Source organism: Pezoporus occidentalis, unplaced genomic scaffold (genome assembly GCF_034315485.1).
Source record: "Pezoporus occidentalis ecotype Australia unplaced genomic scaffold, CSIRO_AGI_Poc_V1 ctg53, whole genome shotgun sequence".
NCBI classification, from domain to species: Eukaryota; Metazoa; Chordata; class Aves; order Psittaciformes; family Psittacidae; genus Pezoporus; species Pezoporus occidentalis.
Window position 1 is genome coordinate 657034 of NW_026915866.1, and position 24486 is coordinate 681519.

At 46.7% G+C, this 24486-nt stretch overlaps 1 protein-coding gene across 6 annotated transcripts; it reads right to left on the minus strand.

The window, feature by feature from the left end:
• Positions 1–516: 516 nt before the first annotated feature.
• LOC134173475 (toll-like receptor 2 type-2) lies at positions 517–22089 on the minus strand. Of its 6 annotated transcripts, XM_062637480.1 has the most exons (4): positions 21919–22089; positions 8216–8494; positions 5056–5132; positions 517–3287 (listed from the first exon to the last, which is right to left on the minus strand). In XM_062637480.1, exons 3-4 carry the CDS (start codon positions 5067–5069, stop codon positions 905–907), a joined length of 2397 nt encoding a protein of 798 aa, XP_062493464.1. In that variant the 5' UTR covers positions 5070–5132; positions 8216–8494; positions 21919–22089; the 3' UTR covers positions 517–904. The 6 variants fall into 6 exon arrangements, with proteins under 6 accessions (XP_062493464.1, XP_062493463.1, XP_062493468.1 ...); XM_062637479.1 differs by lacking the exon at positions 21919–22089 and having other exon boundaries at positions 8216–8735; XM_062637484.1 differs by lacking the exons at positions 8216–8494; positions 21919–22089 and adding an exon at positions 5282–6093.
• Positions 22090–24486: the final 2397 nt, after the last annotated feature.

The window sequence follows — 24486 nt, forward strand, 5'->3', positions numbered from 1 at the left end:
GAAGAGCAGAAAGAAGAAGTGAGCCAGTCTGCAACGCCATCTAGCCCACTCATTTAAGCACAGCCTTGAGGCCCACAGAGAGAGGGCTTCAGCTATTTCTGTGGGTAGGTAGAAGGGAACAACATGGTCACCGTGAAAGGAGAAACAAGCATTCACAGGGAGAAAGAAGCCTATGGAAAAACAAAACAACAGAAAAAAAAACCCACCAACAAACCCCAGTGATTTTATGCCTATGGATTTCACCAGTCATGCAAGGTGCCAGGATGGTTCCTTCCCTCGTACCGAGCAAACCCCAACCTGTGCATGGCGGTACAGATGCTGGTGTAACTAGCCAGAATAACAGACGTGTGAATGGAATTACATAATCAAAACTGTCTTTTATAGTGTTGCACAGCAATGGTAGGGCTTGAGAGAGCTTATTTTGATGTAAGTCCTCAGGGTTTTTTCAGAATTTAATTTTAATTGCTGTGCTATGCATGATGGCACTGAAAATAAACCAGAGGAGAAGAACAGACATGGAGAGTATGGAAACACTTGGCTTTTATTTTAATTTGTAAATTACAATAGTATTGTTAGGAACTAGTCAGGAATGTGGTAACAGGAGGAAAAAGTACAGAAATACCCTATATTCATCTAAATGTATTTGTATACATTTAAGCATATGAAATCCAACAGGGCTTCCAAATATAATAGTCATTGGCAGGGATTTTGACAGATCAGAGTACTAAATCACTGTAAAGCCGAAAGTGGGTCTTTCTCATTTAGAAAGATGATAATTATTTCTATATCCAACAAAGCAAGTTCTCCATAGACAAGAAAACAGGAAGGAAAAATTTCTTACCAGGAAGAAACCCTGACATATACATTATGTGAAATATGCCGAAATAGGGGCTCTTCACTTGTCCTACATCTTCAAGGCTCTTTTCAAATTTTCCCAAAACATCTCCTGCTGCTCCTCACCAGAAGGCCACTCCAGGTAGGTCTTGGTGTTCATGATCTTCCGCAGCTTGCAGAACCTCTTGGGAATCGCTTGACTCTGGATGGGCTCCAGAAGGATGAGAATCGCTGCGTCGTTGTTCTCATCAAAGAGGCGGAAGTGCGAGAAGTCCAGCTCATATTTGCACCACTCGCTCTGCACAAAGTGCTCGGACAGCACAAAGAGCGTTTTGTGGCTCTTCTCGATGGAGTCAATGATGTTGTCCACGATCCACTTCCCGGGCACAAAGTCCCGCTTGTGGAGGCAGAGCCGAAAGGGGGGACAGGCCTGCTCCAGCTCCCGCACCATGATGTTTTCCACCCAGTCCGAGTCATTCTCGCTGTAGGAGACAAAAGCATCATAGCAGAGGTCCTTTGGGGGAGCTCGCCGGGGCTTCCGCTTGGCTCGCAGCCATGCCCAGGTCATTCTCAGGTACCAGACCGCGTGGTACTTGTAGCCGACAGCCACGAGGGAGAGGATGGCCAGGAACACCAGGGTGCAGATCAACGACACCATGAGGGACTGGTGGCACTCCATCAGCGAGAGGTGCACGGCTCCAACCTGAGCCCCTCTCACTGCCAGGGGAGAGTCACACACGTAGCTCTGCGGCCACCCCACCAGCACCTGCGCTAGTCCTGCCTGCTGGTGGATGAAGGAGAGGAACTCACAGGAGCAGATGAAGTTGTTGTCGCCGGCGTCCAGCAGCTCCATGTGCTCGAAGGACTCGAGCTCTGCCTTGGAGAAACTGTTGAGCTTGTTTCCTCTGACCGACATGGCCACTAAGTTAGGGATGGGTGCTGCATCAGGCAAGGTCTTCAGCTGGTTTCTGGTGAGGTACAGCTCTTTCAGAAATGGCAGTTTCAGCCCAAACTCCTTCAGGTTGTTCACGCTAACATCCAATACTTCCAGCGTTGGGGGAATGCAAGTCGTTACCTTAGGAATTTGAGTTCTGGAGAGGTTTAAATATTTCAGGGTCTTTGGCCATTCACACACATCTGGAATATCACCAAAATTATTTTGGCTAATGTCTAGGAGAATTAGGTGTCTCAGATGAGACAAACTTTTACCCGTCATCCCTAAGTCACTCAATGAGTTCTGACTTAAATTTAGAATTTGCAGTGAGGGCCAACCACCCTGACACGCTGAGTGCTCCAAACTCTGGTCTCCAAGCAAATTCGAACTAAGGTCAAGATACTCTAATGATCGAAGGTGCTGTGAAACCCTGCATGGTACCAAAAAGACCTTGGTGTTTTCAACTGTGACTTTGGTAAGAAGACTTAGTAGACCTTCCACATCCTGAAGGTCTGTAAACAAATAGAATTGCTCTATAGACAATTTATCTATTGTTATAATTTTAATAGTCTGTGACTGATTTACATGAATTTGCATTTTCCATCGTCCAGTTCCCATGAGTCTACAGTCTATAAACTCAACCTCCTCTAATTTTGGCATGTCTGCTATAATGCTGACAAACTCAGGAACAGTGGCATCTGTTATTAAGGTCTCTTTGAAAGAAATTTTGCTTGCAAAGGAGTGAGACATGACTCTCAATAGTTGTGTTTCAGCAGGTTCATTGAGGTCAATTTCTCTCACTTCTAACCAAGTGACAGAGTGCAGAAGGTCCCTGACAATTGCTGAGACTATGCTAATATTTCTTACGTTTATGATCATGTGATTTATCTTCCTAATCAGCTCCAAACTTCCTGGCTCGTAATGACTGAGGTTGCCCCCGTCAATCCACAGCTTGTCAAGAAGCACAACGCCCTCAAAGTTCCCTTGCCTTATTGTGGAGAACCATGGGTTGCCCAGGTGGAGAGAGCTCAGGTTCCTCAGCTTAGAAAACAGGGAGCTTTGCCCCAGGTCTCTGTAGGAGCTGCCTTGCAGGTGGAGGTGCTGGAGTGAAAAGAGGCGCTCAAACCACGCAGGGGACAAGTGAGCCAAGCTGTTATTTGACAAGTCCAAGAGCTCCAGTTTCCCAAGGGAGCGGAACGAATCCTCATCTATTGAGCTGATTTTGTTGGCCTGCAGCAGCAGGGCTCTCAGGTTCACAGCCTGCCGCAGGTCCTGGGAGTGGATGTGCTTTATCCTGTTGTGGGCCAGGTTTAACACTGTGGTTTTGGCTGTGAGCCCAGGTGGAATGAATTCCAAGCCCATGGAAGAGCAGTTGCAAATCTCAGTAGTATCACAGGAAGGACAAGTCTGCTTCATCTCTTGCTCTCTGGAGAGATTTACAGCTAAGACCATGTACATGGCCCACACTTGCCAGGTGTGTATAGTTCTTGATTTGTGTTTTGTTTGTCTGAACATTTCGCTGTAGGAAACAGAAAGGAGACAAGGTAGTGTCAGGTTTTATTTTTGAACAGGAACTGAAACAATTGAAAACTTGACATCTGTCTGACTCTCCTGCTTCAGCCACTCAGCTCTGCAGACATGGTGTGCTACTCATCTTTGGACTCCAGGCATATCATGTCTCAGCAATCATCAAGGACCATTATTAATGTTCTGCCTTTTCATATGTGCATTGGCTATGTCTCTCACCTCTTACATCTCTTGCATTGTGCTTCCCCTCAAGAATGAAGCTATGGCTTATGGCTGTATCTTTCAACTCTAACAGGGGTTTAAATGTCCCCTAGTCCAGATCTGGGCTAGGGAATCATGTGCACCTTCAGTAAGCTTGCAGAAGACACTAAGTTGGACAGGAGTGTTGATCTGCGAGAGTGTAGGAAAGCTCTGCAGAGGGATCTGGACAGGCTGGATCGATGAGCTATGGCAAACTGCATATGGGTTGACAAGGCTCAGTGTCAGGTCATGTACCTGGGTCACAACAACCCGTGCAACGCTATAGGCTTGGGGAAGATTGGCTAGAAATCTGCCTGGTGGAAAAGGACAGGGCAGTATAGTTCAATGGCTGGCTGAACATGAGCCAGCAGTGTGCCCAGGTGGCCAAGAAGGCCCATAGCATCCTGGCCTGTATGAGAAATAGAGTGGCCAGCCTGTATTTGGCATTTGTGAAGACCCTTGCTACAAGAGAGGTGTTGAGGTGCTGGAGTGGGTCCAGAGAACGGCATTGAAGCTGGTGAAGCATCTGGGGCAAAAGACCTGTGAGGAGCGGCTGAAGGAACTGAGGTTCTGGGGTTCTTTAGTCTAGAGAAAAGGAGGCTCAGGGGAGACTTTACTGCTCTCTATAACTACCTGAAAGGAGGCTGTAGTGAGGTGGATGTTGGTCTCATGTCCTAAGCAGCAAGTGATGGGATGAGAGGAAATGACCTCAAGTTGCACCAGGGGAGGCTTAGACTGGGTATTAAGAAAAAACTGTATTCACCAGAAGAGTGGTCAGGCATTGGAACAGGCTGCCCAGGGAGGTGGTGGAATCGCTGTCCCTGGAGGTATTTAAAAGACATGTAGACATGGCATTTAGGGACATGCTCTAGCAGCGGACTTGGCAGCGTTAGCTTAATGGTGGGACTTGATAATCTTAAGGGTCTTTTTCAGCCTAAATGATTCTGTGACTATGATTCTAAATGCTCATAGCTTTTGTAGCATCAGCCTGCCCGTATAGTATGGCTACCTGCTAGGGAGAAGCTCAGACAGGAGCATGCTCTTCCTTCTTGCTCCAAGTGTGCTGTGGCTTCCAACACTGCAGACTTCCCCGGAAGAGATTTTGAGGTCTTCTGCATAAAGTCTCACCAGCCTCAGGGTTTTCAAAAAGCAAAGTTGTGTTTGCTCCTGGCACACCCTTTTAGACACTGTGTAAGCAATTTATATTCTTTACTGGAAAGGCAGAACATGCTGATATGCAACCAAACAAGTCTATCACCCTTTTCTGAATACCAACGCTGGTAATAGATGGGAATTGGATGTTGCTGTCAACATATAAACAGTGAATGTAATTAGAAAAATACTGATTTTGATTTACAGAAGGTCTGTGTTTCCTGCCATGGGTGCCAAAGATCATTTTTGCATTGGCTACACCAGAAAGTAAGTCACTTATTAAAGTTCACAAGCTGCTCTTAAACAGTTCCAGTACTGCAGACAAACAATACCCCCAAATCCTGAATAACCCTCCAGTAAATACTTACCTTGTGTACTGCATGCTGTGTTTCAGTTTCCTTGTGTGAGAATCACGTATTCTGGGATCCAAGTGATCGCCTCGCACCTGCGAGAACAACAAAAGCTGTAAACCCTTTGGCAGGTCTGATGTGATAACAGTCCTGGAGTAAGAAAATATTTCAGTGTGCTTCTGAAACAAAACTTTATGTTAACTATTTCCCAATATCCTCTAACTATTCAGCCTGTGAAGCATACCGGTCTACACAACTTTTGTTCAATGATTGCTCTTCTAAGGAATCCATGGCTTCTGAAGAGCTTGTCACTGTCCGGCATACATGACGCTGCCCTTCAAACTCACATTTCAACTTCTTCTACCACTTCTGCTGACATGAAAATAAGCATAGATTGTGTTTGCACTCTCTTCTTCTCGAGCTGAAATTCAGTGGCAGATCGCTCTCCTTTTGTCGGTCATCACCCATCACTGGAAAGGCTGATGCAACCATTTTGCGTAAGTCGGTCTTTCACAATCACTTCCTCCAGCATTAAGTGCAGAAATAGTTCCTAGGCAGAACTGCATTCACCTCCCTGTATCTCTGCTTTTGAGACTTATTGTTTGGTATGCACTGGGAGGTTATTAACTATACTGAGCAACAGACCATTTGAGAACAGCAAAGTTATTTTGTTGTGTAGGTTCCGTAAAATGTTATCAATAAATAAATTGATATATGTATTAATTTGATAAAAAATTGGAGTCAAATTGTTCAGTCAAAGTCAGTGCTAGAAAAACATGTAACATCATTTCATTTTCTAGGACACAAGCAGACCTATGTTATCAAGGAATAGAAAATGTGTAAGAATGGGAATGATATTCTGCCTCAAAAAGAAGACAGTTTGAAGGAAAGTATCCACCTGTAAGCATCCAAATCGATTCTGAGAGGGGAGGTTTGATAATATTTTAGCCTGACTGAATGGAAACACATGGTTGGTCAAATGACCATAAAGGTGTAGGGAGTCTTCCTAACAGCTCTGAAAGGTAAACCCATTAAATTCTCAAGGGTGCACAGAAGCTTGAGTACATCTCATAGCAACCTTCAGTCCCACTGAGTTGAAATTAGCATTGCACATTAGGTTAAGAACTTGACACGTTCCAAACAAAAAAGGACTTGAAAAACTGAAATACCTTTGTATTTTCTGTCTGCTACAGAGGATAGATGATAATCATAACATTTTAAAATAGAGACAGAGCAGCTGTGGGACACAGCAGAGAAGGGAAATGGTCTTTTAGTGAAGGGTTAACACCAATTTCCCCAAAGCTACCTCTTCCCTATAGCACCTCTCAGTTCCTGGTCTGAAACAGGGAAGACTTTCAGCTTTCAAAATGTATAAAAATGTTAATTCTGAGTTTTATGTGACTCATTCCTATATGCTTTTGTCATCGAAACTGCAAATCCTTGATACAGTTAAATATATTTATGAAAACTTTTGAAGAAGACCACATATGAGGCCACATACTTCCCTGAATGCGAAATGGGCATGATGTTCTATCTGTTGCAGCTTTGCAACCATGCATTCGTGGATATTTGAGGTAGGTGCCAGCTGTTTCTTCATAAGTACCCACTTTCTCCTAGCATCCAAACTCAACCCACTCTCATCATTCTTCTAAACTCGGCTGGGCTTCTGGTTTCTCTCGGGAAGAGAAGACTGGAGCAACCCTACCCAAACTCCCATGCTGAAGTTCAGAAACCAAGCAGTTCATTTCAGTAAGCTGCTTCAAAAGCCAAGAAACCTGGGTGGGTCTTCTGCTGGTTTCCATCAGTAGGGAAAAAAGTCTACAAGCAACATATCTCTCTCTCGTTCCAGGTCAATTTGTCAGGATTCATAAGGTTATCCGGAGACAAGAAGGTTTGAGGATGTTCAAGGTGGCCGGAAATGCCATCCACAAGCTGCCCCACACACAGAAGAAACACCTGCCTCCCAGAGCATCAGCTGTTAGCCTGGACTTCTTTTGAAATCAGAGTCTAAAGTAGGAGAAAGCTGCTGTCTTTTAAGGTGAGAATATCATCCTTTTTCCCTTTCTCCAGAGTAAACATGTTCAGCATTGAACAAAGTTGCACCTTGTGGGTGCTTTCTCTCAACCTTCAAGTTTAAGCTATGGTTATCCTTCCTCCTTTGTTTAAAAAGAGGGCATGTGCCTTCACCTGTGCCAGTACATTCCTTTTTCCCACCTAGAGGGGCACAGAGCTGCAAAAAGCCTGTGTTTTTGTAACTTCAGGTGCTCCAAGCAGAGACAACGCACAAGCCTTTGCCAACAGATAGATAGGGCTGAGGCAGAACTCTGGCCATCATTTTTTAAGGTCTCTTGTTTCCTGTTTATTTGACTCCCTTTATTTGATTCCCTCTGCCAGCTCTTCCCTGATCCCCAGCTACAGCCTGCTCAGCATCCCTGGCTCTGACAGCTCTGTGCCAGCTCCCTGAGTGCTGGCTGAGGGACAGGCTCCTGCCACAACCCTCTTCCACTGGTAAGCTGCTGCTGCTAGACAGGGCAGCGACCAGTGATGGAGGGCTGTATGAGATGAGTGTTGACCAAACCAGATGTAGAAACAGAAATACACTTATGTGGGATAGAACCCCACAGGGATGAACTTGTTTATCAAAAGCCACAAATCAGGTGGCAACACTGGTCCTCAGCCAGTCTGCCATCAGAGTTACAAGGATTATTTCACTGCTACATTCCCCACTGCCTCTTCTTTCTGCATCTGTGTTGTGTTACTCAAGGAACGAAGCTTTGGGATCAGACTCCAGCTGCTAGAGCCCTGAGTCCTCTCCCCTCTGCCAGCTAGAGGTACTGACTCTTCCATCTCCTGCTGCATCTGGGCACATCACACTCTTTAAAGCACTTCTCCTCCCCATTCCCACATGAGAGGATCCTCCACCCTGCCCACTCCCTTCCTTCCTTCTGTATGTCAGCATCCACACTCAGAATGGTTTTTGCTTTTCTGCTGAGAAAGGACAAGCAAGCAGTGCAGAGAGGGCACAACCCGGGTGACACCCTGCCCCAGAACCCTTGAAGAAGAGGCAGAAGCAGTAGAACGGGGAGGGAGCTTACAAACACGTTGGCCAGGCTGTGTTATGCGCAGAAACGCCTTCCAAATATTTGCAAGCAGTGCAAAACTGCTTCCTGATACTCACCCCTGGTAACCAGGATGTGTCAGCGCGTTGGCTTGTCCACAGCGGTGCCAGCTGGACTGAGTCGGGGGCGCTCTTCTCCTAACCCCCCAGGAAATGGATGGCGAGGAAAAGTGATCAAAGCTGTGCTTGCAGTCTTTGGAGCAGGAGGTGTAATACTCGTGTAATTAAAAGCAGAATGGCTTGGCATCCTTTCACGGTCCTGGAAGCAGAGCCTCGGCATGCACTGTTGGTGCCTGTGCTTCAATTTGACTTGCAGGGCTTCGGCTATTCATCTTCCAACTACAACAAAAAGGAGCTCTATAACAAAATATAAACATTTTTAACTTTGTCGTGTTTGGTATCAGGCCTATCTGTCAGCTGCTCAATATCCTGGTTACGTCTTCAGACTGAAATTTTATATGCAAAGGAGCAGATTCCCTTTATTTTTCTTCTGAGCTATCCTCACCCTGCTGCTGTGGCAGAGCATGGAAGTGCTGTGTAAACGGCTACTCATTCAGCAGCGAGCCTTCGGGACTGCCTCTGCCAAGGAAGCAGCGCTGTGTTGTGTTTTTTTATCATATCCTGTCTGAAAGCATTCAGTGGGAATAACGTGATGCTGATTTGCTGCCTTAACAGAGGAGCAAGCGAGCAGGCAAATTCACAGGCTAAGGCACCAAAGCTTGTTCTAATAATACGGAAAGTTTTGTTTTTCTAGACCAGTTGCATCCGCATTACTCAACAAGAGAAAAGACCTCATTTCTGGCAAAATAGTCCTGATGAAGTTTTGACTCCCAAGGAAGTTGCATCAACAGAAAGCAATCTACATGCAAGGCAAAGCTGGACAATGCAGTTCCTCTCTTACTTGGCACTTTAGGCAAGTTGAAAACTCTTATGTTTCTGAAGCAATGTTAGGATTTTCCATGAATACACAGTTACAAAACAGTAAATGCTGTAGCAAGCTTTGGCACCCTGTTCTGAAGACCACTATGACAAACACGCAAGAACCCATTACCAGCACTGCTCAAAATTGTTGCTCCAAAATGAGAACTGAGACAACTCATACAGAATGGGTCCCCCCAGCCTTCACTGCTTGCTCCCAGAACTGCATGGAGGTGGATGCCAGAGAAGCATACCTGGGTACCACTCAGTATTTTGAAGGACTTCTTTTCTTTGCACTGCATCTTGTTGTGTCAGTCAGTTTTCTTTGCTGTACCCCAAGCTACAGGACAGAGATCATGCACAGAGAGCATTTGGAGACATAAAACATCTTTCCAGTTTTTAAGAAAACAAGGTGCCATGCCTATTCCAAAACAAGGATTTTGTAGGTTTCCAGATAGAGCCACAACCACCCTCAGCTCTGGCCTCACAGGAGGCAGCAAACCTGCTTGCACTGAGATGGTGCTGTCCCCCCAGTACATCCCCAGCTATCAGGGGCACTGTAGGTACCCCAGGGTTGGGTTCCTCAAGTGGGCTGCACTGTAGGGGGGTCAGGAAATGAGAGGAATGGGATCTCTTACTCTCACTGTTGGACAGCTTCTGCTTCATTTCTGCTCACCAGGAGAGAAAATACCCTGTTACAGCCCACCGGGTGCAAGCCATCACTGGCAGGCTGTTGTGAGGAAGTTAGGGTTTAACATCCCAGCACTGGAATTTCCCAGAAGGAGGAAAAACAGCTTTGCTCAGCTCTGGCGAAAAGCTTCTTCAAAAGAGGCTGAGCAAAGGGACACTGTGTCAGTGGGCTTCAGTGCGGGAAAGGTCCATCAAACCTTGTCTTGCCTCACTGAGAGGAATGCGTGGACACATGTCTCATGTCTAGGTCTAACTAGTGCTGATAAAGTACTTGCTTTCTTTCTGGTTTTGCTGTTGTTGAGAGGGTGTCTTTTGTTGGGTTTTTTTTAATGGAAGGGAAACATTCCTGGGAATGGGACCAAGTCATTGCAGATTCAGACAGAGTTTGTTTCCTGAATGGAGGTGGAAAACACTGTGCTGGGGTGCAGAGATACATATTTAACTGCTTGTTGTACCAAAAAAAAAGTAATTGTGTTTAAGAGCTGGGCAAGAATCTGAGCAGGAAATGAAGCAGATCATTATCATATGCCATAAAATATCGAGATTTTTGTGTTTGTTCCAAGAAAGACAATGCCAGGATACGTTAGGTACAGGTAGTTCAGGCTTCGCATTCAGCTGCTGCCTCCTTCTGTCTCTGATGACATGAAATATTTCAGGCATGACAGTGCATTTCAGAAACATAAAGCCAGTCCATTCCAAATCTTTGTTTTCAGTTATTCAAGGCTTCAGAACTTCTTCCTTCAGTGCAGGTACTTCTCTTGATTTACCACCTATCAAAGCTCCATATTTTTAAAAAATAGGGAAAAATCTAATGAGTTAATTCCTAAGTTTTTTGCACTTTCATGACATGTTTCATGAGTCTCTCACAGGGATTATTTCTTTTGTGTTCCTTTACAATTGTATAATTTTTTAAATCAACTTTTTAGGAGCTTGAATACAGCAGAACTGTAAACACCCATGCAGAAAATCGTTTTTACTAAAAGTTAAAATTCTGATCATAAAACAATGTCAGTATTTGAAAAGCATGCATTGACTCTGACAGAGCCACCAAAACATCTTCAAATAATTAGATATTTCCAATATGTGACCATTCTCTGTCTTTCCAGACTGGAACATGATTAAAAGCAGACATCCCAAGCTGATTTTCAAGTACGCGCTCAGCTATTTTAATCATTCCTCCTAAATTACCCTCAGATTGCTTTTCTTGCTCTTTTGTAAGTTTCCTTGAGTGTAGCAGTACCAGCTTAGGAATGATATATTCAGAACAGACTGTGTAACTCTTGTGCCTGTGCTGTAAGATGCCTTTTTGTCCTTATTGCAATATCTATAGAAAGAAATACCCCCTATTAGGGGTCAAACACCAAAACAAGGTGCTTTCTACTGCTGTGAAATATCCACATTTACAAACTTTGAACTTAATTCCTCTCTAACATATCATAGAAGCACAGACTGGTTTGGGTTAGAAGCTACCTTAAAGCTCATCCAGTTCCAAGCCCCTGTCACAGGCAGGGACACCTTCCATTAGACCAGGTTGCCCAAAGCCCCGTCCAGTCTGGCCTTGAACACTGGCAGGGATGGGGCAGCCACAGGTTCTCTGAACAACCTGTGCCAGTGCCTCACCACCCTCACAGTGAAGGATTTCTTCACAGTATCTAATCTAAATCTCCCCTCTGTCAGTTTAAAGCCATTCCCCCTTGTCCTGTCACTCCATGCCCTTCTAAAAAGCCCCTCTCCAGATTTCTTGTAAGCTTCCTTTAGTCACTGGAAGCTGCTCTAAGGTCTCCACGCAGCCTTCTCTTCTCCAGACTGAACAAGCCCAACTCTCTCAGCCTGTCTTCATAGGAGAGATGCTCCAGCCCTCAGATCAACTCTGGACTCACTCCAACAGGCCCCGGTCCTTCAGATGCTAGGGCTCCCAGAGCTGGATGTAGTACTCCAAGTGAGGTCTCATGAGAACAGAATAGAGGAGCAGGATCACCTCCTTCGACCTGCTGGTCACGCTCCTTTTGATGCAGCCCAGGATACGGCTGGCTTTCTGGGCTGGCAGCGCACACTGAAGCCGGATCATGTTAAGTTTCTCATCAATCAACACCCCCAAGTCTTTCTCCTCAGGGTTGCTCTAAATCCAGTCTCTGCACAGCCTGTAACTGTGCTTGGGATTGCCCTGACCCACGTGCAGGACCTTGCACTTAGCTTTGTTGAACTTCATGAGGTTGCCACTGGCCCTCCTCTAAAACATGTCAAGGTCCCAGGAACTGCATTCCTTCCCTCCAGTGTGTCAACCACACCACAAAGCTTGGTGTTGCTGGCAAAGTTGCTGAGGGCAAACTCGATCCCACTGTCCATGTCGCTGGCAAAGATGTTAAACAGGATCAGTCCCAATACTGCCCCCTGATGAACACAATCCAAACAATCTTCCACAGCATTCAAACATCCAAACAAAGCTGTGTGGTTCAGTTGATACGCTGGAGGGAAGGAATGCCATCCAGAGGGACCTTGACACGCTTGTGAGGTGGGCTGATGCCAACCTCATGAAGTTTAACCATGACAAGTGCAAGGTCCTACACCTGGGTCGGAGCAATCCCAGGCACAGCTGCAGGTTGGGCAGAGAAGAGATTCAGAGCAGCCCTGCGGAGAAGGATTTGGGGGTGTTGGTTGATGAGAAAATGAACATGAGCCAGCTGCAGTGTGCGCTTGCAGCCCAGAAAGCCAACCGTATCCTGGGCTGCATCAAAAGGAGCGTGACCAGCAGGTTGAAGGAGGTGATCCTGCCCCTCTACTCTGCTCTCGTGAGACCTCACCTGGAGTATTGTGTGCAGTTCTGGTGTCCTCAACATAAAAAGGACATGGAACTGTTGGAACAAGTCCAGAGAAGGGCCACGAGGATGACCAGGGGACTGGAGCACCTCCTGTATGAAGACAGGCTGAGAAAGTTGGGGCTGCTCAGCCTGGAGAAGAGAAGGCTGCGTGGAGACCTCATAGGCCCCCTTCAGATACTGGAAGGCTGCTATAGGGATGCTGGAGAGAGACTCTTCAGTAGGGACTGTAGTGATAGGACAAGGGGTAATGGGTTAAAACTTAAACAGGGGAAGTTTAGATTGGATATAAGGAGGAAATTCTTTCCTGTAAGGGTGGTGAGGCACTGGAATGGGTTGCCCAGGGAGGCTGTGAATGCTCCATCCCTGGCAGTGTTCAAGACCAGGTTGGACGAGGCCTTGGGTGACATGGTTTAGTGTGAGGTGTCCCTGCCCATGGCAGGGGGGTTGGAACTTGATGATCTTAAGGTCCTTTCCAACCCTAACTATTCTATGATTCTATGACATGCCATGCAGAGCATGGCTGTGCATTGGCAATGCAAATGTAGCCAGGGAATCCTCACCACAGCTGACCACACTCTCCCAGAGTGTTGCTTTTAGGCAATGGCTTTAATGGGAAAATTTTTGCATTGCTTTTCTTTCTTCAGGTTTTGTTTCACCCCAGTGGTTTTGGCCAGGTCACAGTGTCTGAATTAAAGGAAGCATAGGCTGGGTAGCTATGGCATGGACTTGAGAGGGAATCATCCTTTCTTAACAATGTCCCATTACTCCAGTAGTGACACTCCAGAGAAACTATGGGCACTGCAGGCCTTTCAGCAGGACTTAGGAACTCCAGCAGAGACCAAAACTGGTGCAACAAGAACAAGGTACAAGCACAGGGTAAGAGAAAACAAAAAAAAACAACCCTCTCTTCACATGAAAGCAAGTAGGGAACTTGTACAAAGATCACACCAGGGGCTTGTAGTAATGTTAGAAAGACTTTTGTAGAACTCTAATGAGTGTAGGATGCATTTGCTTCACAGTTTGCAGCTTTTGGACAGAAGAATTATCAAAGAAAGAGGAACCAAAGGAAATAGCATAGGCAAAAAATTAAAACCAACCAACTTCCATCTCAACAGGAGAAGAATAAGTTGGTTCAGAAATAACGATAGGATAACAAAATTTGTCCACCTTACATCTGCTCTACTGTGGGAAAAAAACATCAAATTAGATGCATTCTCTTACCTTGTATCAATTCAGGCGATATTCCTCCAACATTGAACTCACCATGAGGTTTGCACTTGAAGGCAAAAGAAGATCTTTGTTTCTCTGGGTCTTAGCATCCAGTGTTTAACACCACTTACCCAGTAGGCTAGCCAGCTGGTTTGTTTTCAGCTTATAACTTACACAAGTGTCAGCATAAGGATTCTTTTCTATTTATAGAAATTATGTTACATTTGCACTTCTTTCATGTGCTATTTTTATGACATCATTTTAAATTAATTCCCTGTATGTTCCATGATCAATAGTTTCAACAAATTTCCTTTAAAATCAGTCCTTCAGAGTACTTTTTTCCTCTGGGGTTGGTTCCTTGAACTCTTTTTTCCCAGCTCATATCTGGGAGCGAAAGGCCAAGCAAAGCATACTGAGAGGCACAACTCTCTCTTGGTCACCTCTCTGGCGTCCCCTCGTTTTTCCATCTGATAGTGCCCTCTATGACTGCGAAATCTTCCCGTTGAATAGTATCTGTCAAGGGTCACTAACAGAAATGCAGTGAGTAATGGGAGAAGGGTCAGAGAAGGTGAATGCTGGCTGAACTTTTCTCCCCTGCTGTTCAGAGGCCTAAGTTTTTCTGTAAAATAAGTAATCCTCACACTTGTCATGGTGAAACACAGCTTATGAATGAGTTTGACTTGTTCCCTCTTTCTGCAGGTGAAGAAATCCCATCTCCAGCCTGGGTGGCCCCTTCCTTTCCACAGGGAACTCAGAAAGGAGCTGGCAAGCTGGTTTGCTGGACAAAAAACCCCTGTGAGCTTGTAACTTGTCACCAAGTTACGGGACAACATTGATACCACTGACTCATTCTGGGTAAAACAGGTCTGCAACTGGCTTAAGGGAGAAGGGAAAGTTTCCATTCATTTTGGCTCCTCCTGCCAAAACAGCATCCTGGCCATGAAGGAACTGCTTTGTACTCCACTCTGCCTCTTACTCCTGCTAGGAAGTCCGTCCCTAAAAGAAACCCTCCCATGCACCAGGAATGCCACCGATCATAAAACAATCCCTCCCCGTTTGCTTTCCCTAGCTCTGCTGGCACAATGACTACACACGCTGCCAAAGTTAACAAGCAAGCACATTAATCCCTCCTCTTTCTAGAGAGTCTTTCCAGACCTGTCTAAGCTTTCTGCCTGTGGCTGTGTACGGAGGCAGGTTTGTCTCAGGGTGATTGCTTATAAGCCTATCAGCAGAAGAACGGCAAGCGAGCACCTAATCTGGAATGACTAAAGCACTGGCAGGCAGGGGACCAGCATTGCTCTGCAGCTGGTTTTTAAATCTGCAATTTTTCATTCGGGTGGTTTACTTTGGCTGTCTGTCCTCGGTAAACATCACACAACACGGAAACCAGGAAATACCCGAGAATAAATAGAGAAACGGGCGATTACTAATAGATGTCCTTTGTCGTCCCAGCAATCAGCCTTACTTTGGCCAGATCTTGCCATCCCAAGAGGAGTAAAACCTCCCTGGGGAGCTCCCGGGAGTGATGGATACCTCTGATACAAGAGGCAGCCGGGATGGGGGGCCTCAGCACTGCCTACCTTGTGCAACCACTGCCACGCCTGGCTGCACAAGCATTTGGAAGCTGCAGGCTGAGCAAGGGCCTCTCCTCAGCCATTCCGGAAGCACGGGATGATGAGAGGATCATCACTGTGCCTCTGAGGCTTCTCTGTCCTGTTCTGTCCTTAGAAGTTCCCGTTTCCCACTCCGCAGTTCAGCCAGCAGGTTTCCTGCCCCTCCAACCCTTTTCCTATAACTTCTGGCACAAAGAGAACTTTGCAGATACAGCTGTGCCTCTAATCGTGTGTTTGCTCTCTCATTAGATGGACCCCTACTGCATTTTAAAGAGGGAATTAAATAGTGAAGGCACTGAGGTGCTGCAGAGCTGTCTGCTTGCACCCACTCCTCCTTGCTCTGCTCCCCCTCCTCCAGGGTGAAAAGCCAGGAGATGGGGCAGACCAGAGATAATGAGATGCCCGCCCCAGCTCTGCATCCCCACTGGGTCGCTGCAAGCACATACATTTAATCTGGCCTGCACATTTGGCAGGCAGCAGGACAAGACTGTTCCTGCATGCGGAGGCACTGGCTTTGCCTGGCCCTGAAAGCTGTGATCTTCTGTCCAAGAGGCTGTGGCAGGGGGAGTCACTGAGAACAACTGTCACAACTGATCCTTTACAGTAAGCAGGATAAACACAGACATTGAGGGCAGATATCCCGTGACTGCTCTGTCCAATGGCAGAGGGGATTTTTTGGAACCCAAGGGCTCCCTAAACTTCTGTAAATGCTCCTACAAGTGATGTACAGAAGAAAAGGAAGTGCTACTTTCTCCTCTTCTGGACATGAATATGGGACACCCAAGAACTAAATGCTGAACACTTACATGTCTAAAGGGGCAGCAGGATCCCAGACTTTGCCCCAGTCTCTCAGTTGTCACTGAGGTAAGACTGCAGTGTCTGATTCTTAAAGCACATTACGAATGTCTCTAAACATAGCTTGCTGATGATCTACCTACCAAAGGAAAGCTGACCCTCTTTCCTTCTCTCTTCATTATAGGAGAAGCATTAAAGTCTAACTGATAAGATTGAATTTGAGGAAAAAAAATCCCTGCCATAGATTTCTTTGCACAAATTCTGTAGGCGGCATTGACATGCAGCTTCTTGCATAGGCTTTCTGGAAACTTGACTTGAGGCCATTTTGACAGGGAATCCAGAGGAAGGGTACTGTTACCAGATCTGTAGGTTTCTTAACTGTGCCCTAAATATCCACTGCAAAAATACGCTTTTAAGTCAAGCTAAGTAAAAGCTTAAGCTCCTTAAAAACAAACGAACATGCACGTAACAAACAAAACGGAAGCCTGTGGCCTGGGAAGCCAAGTTTCAGTATGGTAAAAGGAGTTAAGAGTCAAAGCACATGCAGTGGCATTCCCCTCTGATAGCACTGGGTTTGGCTAGCAGAGCAGAGCAGAGGCGCAGGAGAGAGGCTTTCCAACAGAGCTCAGTGTTTGTGGAAAGCAGCAGCTGCTGTCCCGCAGGCAAACTAATAGAAGTCAGCGTCTCGCATAAAGAGCAAGCTTTAGCTCACCTGTAACTCTAAAGAAATCTGGACACTAAAAGGTTTATTCCAGCTTGGGAGAAACAGCCTCTTCTACCCTCAGAATAAACTGTACAACCGGAGGTCGGTTTTCCGTGTTGCAAGCACACAGCATTCCCGCCTGCTGCTACACTGCCCTGCAGTTCCCATGGGTTCAGTCATGCTAGACATCATACCTATAGCCTGCCCAACAAGTCACAGGGCAGGGCCAGCCTGAACCAATCTAAATCAGGCATGCCACAGTCTGTCTTCTCCCTTTTTCTGGAAGTTAAAACAGGCACCCACAGGCAAGCAAATTGATCTAAACAGGGGTGGATGCTGACATACTGAGCCCCTTGAGGAGCCCTGGGCAGCTCCAGAGGCTTCCTATTTCTTCTCTCATAAAACCCTTCCTTACCAGGATCTCTGTTGGTCCTCAGACTTGCAGACTTCTCTTAATATCTACAGGATGTTTGAGGCAATGCTGGGTCCACAGTAGTAGCAGTAAAACCCGAAACAAAACAAAAAAACACTACCAAAAAACCCAGAGCAGCCATTAGGCTTTATTCACTGCAGGAATACATGGGGGAATTTGAAATCAGCAGGTCAGCCCCATTACTGTAAGGGCACATTTGGTCTGTCATCTATTAAAACGCATGGCTGTGAGTGCCTGGAAAATGCTTCAAAGTTTCCTTTTGATCTTTGCAAAGATAAAACTGTAATATTGTTGTAGGTATATGAGAACTTTAGTTACTGGACTAGTTAAAAACCACTTAACTTTTCAAACTGGTGCCATCTGTTCCCTGTATTTATGTTTAGAACTCAATACTCACTCTCTCGAGGACTTGTCTAACAAACTGTCTCTATACACAACATCAGAACACCAGTGATGCTTTGGCCAAGACTCTTGCTTCACAGGTCTGCGGATGGGGCTGTTCATGTAGCAGCCTTTAGCTCATCCCTCAGGTCAGCTCTTCAGAAAGAAGAATACTGTCTTGGTTAGGCTTCATGTTTCTCTATTACAGCAAATGGCATATTAGGTTCTTGCAACCAAAAGCAAGCCTGCAGCTTACTGAGTTTCAGTCATGTAAGCTGTTCTGGAGGATGCTCATAGGCTTACGTTCAACCAAAGAAATCAATAAATAAAGAGTTAAGAAATACTTTATATCCCACTTAAGGATTCTGAAGCATTTCTATAAGACAGTATTTGGTCCTCAGCAAATTGTGTGACAAATTTTAGTCAAACTGATAAATCACTGAAAAGCTTTCAAGTGAATAGACAGGATCTTTCCTTAGAAAAAAGCCCAAACCAACCTTTCACCAACCAGTCATGTGCAGGCCATGTAGAAAAGCCACAAAGATATCTCTCCTTAATGACACTGTGAATTGAGGGCTTCCAAAACTTGCACATTGCTGTAGGGTATTGAATTGGGTCATGAACTTCAGCTATTGCAAGGGAAACTCATAATCTTGCCTGGTCAGAAAGCAGAAATAGACAGGAAAAGCTTGTGTCACCTTGAGCTCAGCCCCCATAGGCTGCTCACCCCAGCATCTTGATCAGGGCTTTGTGTCCCAGGTTTTTGCTTGCTATCAGAGCGTCTCACCCTGGAAGCTGCAGATAGCTCAGGCCAAGCCACACAGAGCTGCAATGTTCAAGGCTGCAACTGAAAGCGTAGGTAAACCCTGCAAGCCAGGAGAGAGTGAGACCGGCTGCGCTTGCTGTGATGTACCAGTGTTGAAGGTGATAGCAAAGTGCCAGGAGATAACTGCTCAGCCACATCTGTGCTCACCAGAGCAGCAGCATGGGAAAACCAGATGACTGAGCCTTGATTAAGCAGAAGATATCTATGGTCTGACTTCTTGCAGCCCTGGAAAATGCATTGCGTGCCAAGGACATGCAGACAGGAACAACTGATACGCAGTACTCAAAGTCATTTGGTGGGTGCATGAACTGAGCACAGCACTAGCAGTGGGAGCCACAAGGCACACATAGTGTGTGCCTGATGTCCTTAGCCAATGGGAAGGGGTGGTAGGTGCCTAATTAAAATCTGATAACTGAAGGAAGAACACAAGCTGTGATTCGGCAGTCTTTCATCAACAGAAGCGGGGCTGACATCTCCTCTGGTTAACAACTGGTTGCTGTCCACAGAGAGACTGAACAACCTGCAGGCAGCTCTGGAAAGAACAGATCAATATGAAAGCACCGCTGAGCTCCACAAACCATTTACACCATATACCATGGGTCATGTGGTTGAAAAGCACAGGGGGAACAGAGGGGAAGCAAGGGCTTCCCACGCTGCTCTGGAAACAGAGTGGCACTGAGGTCATTTTCCATTCCCTCACAAGCACCACACATCCCATCCTGGAGGTATGTGTGCGGTCACAAGCTGGCCCTAGAGGAAGAGTGAGCTAGCCTGTGTGCAAGCGGCCGGAGGAACGCCGCCAAGCTGCTGCCTTCCTCATCTGAGCACTGCTGAGAAGACAGCAAGGACCTCCCACTGCCACACTACTGTCTCACAGGTCTGAGAGCAGCGGTGGGAAGGTTGTGGTGTTTTCTGCCATTTCTGCAGGATTCCCTTATCAGCTTCAACATCTGGTTTGCACTTCTTGGCGTTTCCTACAACACACAGCAAAGCACCTTTCATCTAACAAGGTCTTGTTGAGCAAATGAAGTGAAACATTTCTCCCCTAAATCAGAACCAGTGACTGTAGCAAGTTCTCACTGATGGCCAAGCGCGCTGCTGCAGCACCTCAGCATTGCGTGAGAAGGTTATTTGTAGTTTTGAGACAGCCCCGCACCACCGTGCCCGCTGACTCCCAGCCCAGCCTTCCACGTCATCGTCCCTGAGAGCCGGAGCAGGTCCAGCGCATATAGGCTTCCCCCACATCTGTGCTAACAAAGACGTGCGAAAGCATCAGCTTCCCCTCACAAATCGTGCATTCACTCAAAATTAAAACCAAACAAGCGTCTTCGGCAAACCGCACGTTTTGCCGGCGCGGTTGGAGAAAGGAGGTCTGGCAGAGCCTCTCATCCCCCAACTACAGCAGCCATACCCCAGAGTGCAACAGGGATGGTCGGGGTAGGGTCTGTCACCTGCCCGAAATCACTGTATGGGAGTTGGTTTACTGAAGAGGATGGGGGCTTTTTGGTCACTCACAGCAGTGATGTGCTCCTTCCAAGAGATGTATACGCAATGCACTCAGTTGCAAGCCAAGCTTGGCTGCTGGTAGTTTAGCTGACAACAATTAAATTACTGGTTTATGCTAGATGAGAACTTCGTCCACATCAGCTAGAGAAGCTCATCTGGCACCGGTGTGTACACTGGGGAGGCCCCTCTTTCCAGGCCACCATGGTCCCTGCTTGCGCAGGTTGCTGGCAGCCTCCAATCAGCAAAAGCTCCAGAGAGGTGCATGGGGCCACATGGAAGCACCAAACCCCTAAGGCCCCTGAATAAGGCTGCTAAACCCTCAGACTGTCCAGGGAGCAGCTTTCATGTACAACCAGGGACAACCACCCTTCAGAGCAGCTCCAGAGCTAGAATACGTTTGAGGGGTTGTGCTGCTGCTGTTGAAGAAAGCCCCAAGGAATGAAATATAGCAGAGGTGACAGAAGAGGTGAGCCACATGGTGTGCCACCCACAGCAACAAAGGAGGCATTTTTGTCAGGCAGGCACAGACAGCTTTTGGAGGGAAAGCCGCTCCAGAGACGGAGGCAGGAGCAGCAATATTCAGCTTTAGCAGCAGGGGAATGCCTGTGTCCGTGCATTAGTGATGAGCTGCAGAGGCAGCGGGTGTGAGCTCCCAGGACCTCACCTGCAACATCACTTTGTAGGGCTGGGACAGTAAATCCTCCCCCTGCTCTGCTCATCACCCACCCACAACAGGGCAGAGCACAGCTCACCCACTGTCTCCTGCCCCTCCACATCCCACAGCTCACGAAGACAGGGAGCACCACTGGGTCTCACCCAGCAAAGCATTCTCCAGTGCAGTACTGACAATGCCAGGATCCTCCTTCTCCAGCTGTGACACCTACTGCTGCCAGCTTTCCCCATCAGAAAGGCAGGCGAGTGTTGCACTGCCACTGGGACAGAAGACATCTGCAGCAGCACAGCAGTCCTGGAGAGAGTGATCTCTCAGTATAGCCAAGGGTGCTGCAGAAGAGGATGCGGTAAACCGTGCCCTGAGCTATTCCCCCATAAAAGTGAATAGGCAGACTGAACAACGGGATGAGGCAACCAAAGGTACAAGGTAAAACACACCCATAGTGACAGGAAGGTGCCACCTTTCCCACAAGTTGCTGAAAGCAAAGCAAGCACACAGAGAGGGCAGAAGAAGATGGAGGTGCCTCGATGACTAATAAAAACAAACAGTGGGTGTTCCCTGAGGCTGTAAGGGGAAAAAGCAAATGCTGGGAAGCAAAGCCCGACACACCACTGTATAGACCAGCCAAGACCTCACCTAGTGGGACAGCGGTGCCAGCTCTATAGGAACCTGTGGTGCTGCCGAGGCTTCCCAAGCGGCATCAGGGCTTTACCCAAGGCAGAGAATTTCGGTGCTGGAGGTGACGGCACTGCCAGCCCCTGTGCAGGTAGTGAGCACCTCCCATGCCTCCTCCTCTTCCGCCCTCTTGAGCGGATTAAGATAATTAACAGCTCTCTTTAATGAGCTCATTTACCCCCTGGCAGTCAGATCCCTCAGCTGCCCTCAGAGCTCTGAGGCTCATTTCTGCAAGACCAACAGCAAGCTGCCAAACTGGTCACTGCTCCTTGGGGCGGCTGAACAGCACTGCATGCGCAGGTCCAGCTGCAGGACAGACCTTGCGCTCATGACAAGAGCCATGCTCCCGGGCTGAGCCTGCCTGCAGGCACTGGTACCATCCCACATGTGCTTTGAACCCCACAGGCGGTATTTGCAGCTCAGTCTGGCCAGTGCGCTGCTCTCAAGCAGTTCAGACCTGGCTCCCAGGCCAGACTGGTGCCAGCCAGGCTGCTGGCTAGTCCAAAGCTCAACACCACTTACCAAGAAACATGGTCCCAGCGGAGCTGCGTTGGATGCTCCTCTTCCCTTAGCTCTCTGGCTTAGTGCTGTGAGGGGCTGGCTGCAGCCTGGCAACGCAAGGGCAGCTAAACACCCCTGCAGTAGATGCTGGCTTTGTCCAAATGCTGTCTCTCACAGTACCTAAATGCCTTCACAAAAGGTGCCAGTAAATATTCTCTGGCAAAATACTGGACCAGCTGGGCAGTCCTGGCCAAGATGTCCTGTGCAGATCAAGGACAGTGACAACTTGGTACCTCTGTCCCCTGTGCATATAATATATAAAAGAAGCCACAAATCCACTGGGAGCAGGGAACAAGACTGGCTGTCTCTTCTCCCATGTCTCTTCTTGGGAAAACGCTCAATGTCCTGAGCTAGGCAGCATCTGCATTGTGGTCGAAATCAGCACACTTGTTGGACTGCCCGTGTTTTCCCCCCCTCTTCCATCACCAGCCCTACTAGTGAACTGTGCAAGCCATTCCTTTTTTATACTGGCATTTTTGTTTCTCCCTTTGCAACCTGAAGCATTTCTTGGGTTAACCGAAAACTTCTTTTGCTGCAGTTTCTCAGAAATTGGTACCAGTTTCAGAGATCAGGGAAGCTCCCACTGTAAGGAATTCCTGGCACAAGGCAAGAAATTGGGAATTATTTTGCTCACGACAATGCGATGTCTTTAGAGCAACCTCTCCAGTTTCACTCCAGGAGAATTATAATCATCTCAGCACAAAGAAATTCGCAGTGGAATTATTTATTTCATCTTCCCCTTTACTGCAGGAGGAATGATTTTTAACTGAGCCCAAATGCACTTGCATTGAGTGGGCTGCTAATTAAGCTACAGATGTCTCCTGATGGCAGCAATTATTCCTGGTAACTTTAATGAGCCTGTTACATTCCTTAGCTATTGTTATGAAAAGTTATATGAAATACTTTGCCTAATACTACACAGCTCCCAGAAGAATGACTTCTTGATCTGTTCTGGTTTGATTAAAGAGAATGATTGTTTTCTTTCTTAGCAGTCTTTCTCCAGCTGTTTGTGGCTCACTTCCCTTGTCTTTTGCTGGCCTTTAACAACTCTGACCATCTTCTTCACAGAGATCACCTTTTCTAACTTGGTATTTTTTTTAACCCTGTCCCTGAAGTCTACAGTGTCTTTGCCTGGTTTATTGCAAGCTTTTTTCCCTCTCTTATCCACCAATCTATTCTGTCTCAAACATTACAGTTACTTACAACAGGGACCTAAAGCTGATCATAACTCTGTGGGGTTTTCTTAGAATCACAGAATAGTTAGGGTTGGAAAGGACCTTAAGATCATCTAGTTCCAATCCCCCTGCCATGGGCAGGGACACCTCACACTAAACCATGTCATCCAAGTCTTCGTCCAACCTGGCCTTGAACGCTGCCAGGGATGAAGCATTCACAACCTCCCTGGGCAACCCATTCCAGTGCCTCACCACCCTAACAGGAAAGAATTTCCTCCTTATATCCAATCTAAACTTCCCCTGTTTAAGTTTTAACCCATTACCCCTTGTCCTGTCACTACAGTTCCTAATGAAGAGTCCCTCCCCAGCATCTCTATAGGCCCCCTTCAGATACTGGAAGGCTGCTATGAGGTCTCCATGCAGCCTTCCCTTCCCTTCCCTTCCCTTCCCTTCCCTTCCCTTCGTTACAGGTCATTACAGTTGCAATAAAAGCATCTACTTATACTGGTACTCGAGGAAAAACTCCAGTGTACGAAAAATACAGATCTCCTTAAAACAATTAACAGAATGAGCTGAGTAAGCTAACTAAGCACAGCTTTGCATGCCCCCTCTTCTCTCCTGTGCCCTTGTACATACAAAATTCAATGAACATGCTATACAACAAGCAAAATCATCGAGGGAATAAAGGATTTCATTATGTTTCAAAGCAAAAGAACACTTTTCTCTTTTTCATCCATATTTATTGTGTTGGCACTCCCACTCTATTCCTCCTGAAGCCTCCTACCATAGGCAAGAGGTGCACACAAAGCATGTCAGTGGTCAAGACTATTTCTCATGGCTTAGTACTGATCCCAGGAGCATCAAAGTTCATACGAACATGTGAACTCCCTTCAGAATCCCATGCAACTGCAATTAAACTGCAGAGTTAAACAGATTCCTGCCCAGCACAACACAATGTGGAAAGCAGCCAGACTCCAGTCACTAGTTCCTGATCAAGCCATTAAATCACCATGGTTTTCAAAAGCATTCAGGGATGATCCTGTTTTCCTGACATCAAACCAAAGGAAGCCTTAAAAGCACCTTCCCCATGAGCAGTTAAAGCAAGTAAATGTAGCAGCTTTTGAGCATCCCACCCAGTTGCTACCTCCTTCTGAGTTAACTCAAGCACACATGAAAGCATAGCTCGCAGGGTATCTTTCAACAAAGCTTTCTTTGCAGGAACTGTTGATTCACTGAAATAAACTTCATACAGAAATGTTGCTGATGAAACATTTCAAGCCCTGGATGGCATTTCCGGCTGAAACCAGCAAGTCAGAGGAGCTGGTCTGGTCTGATAGCTCAGAGACGTGGCGAG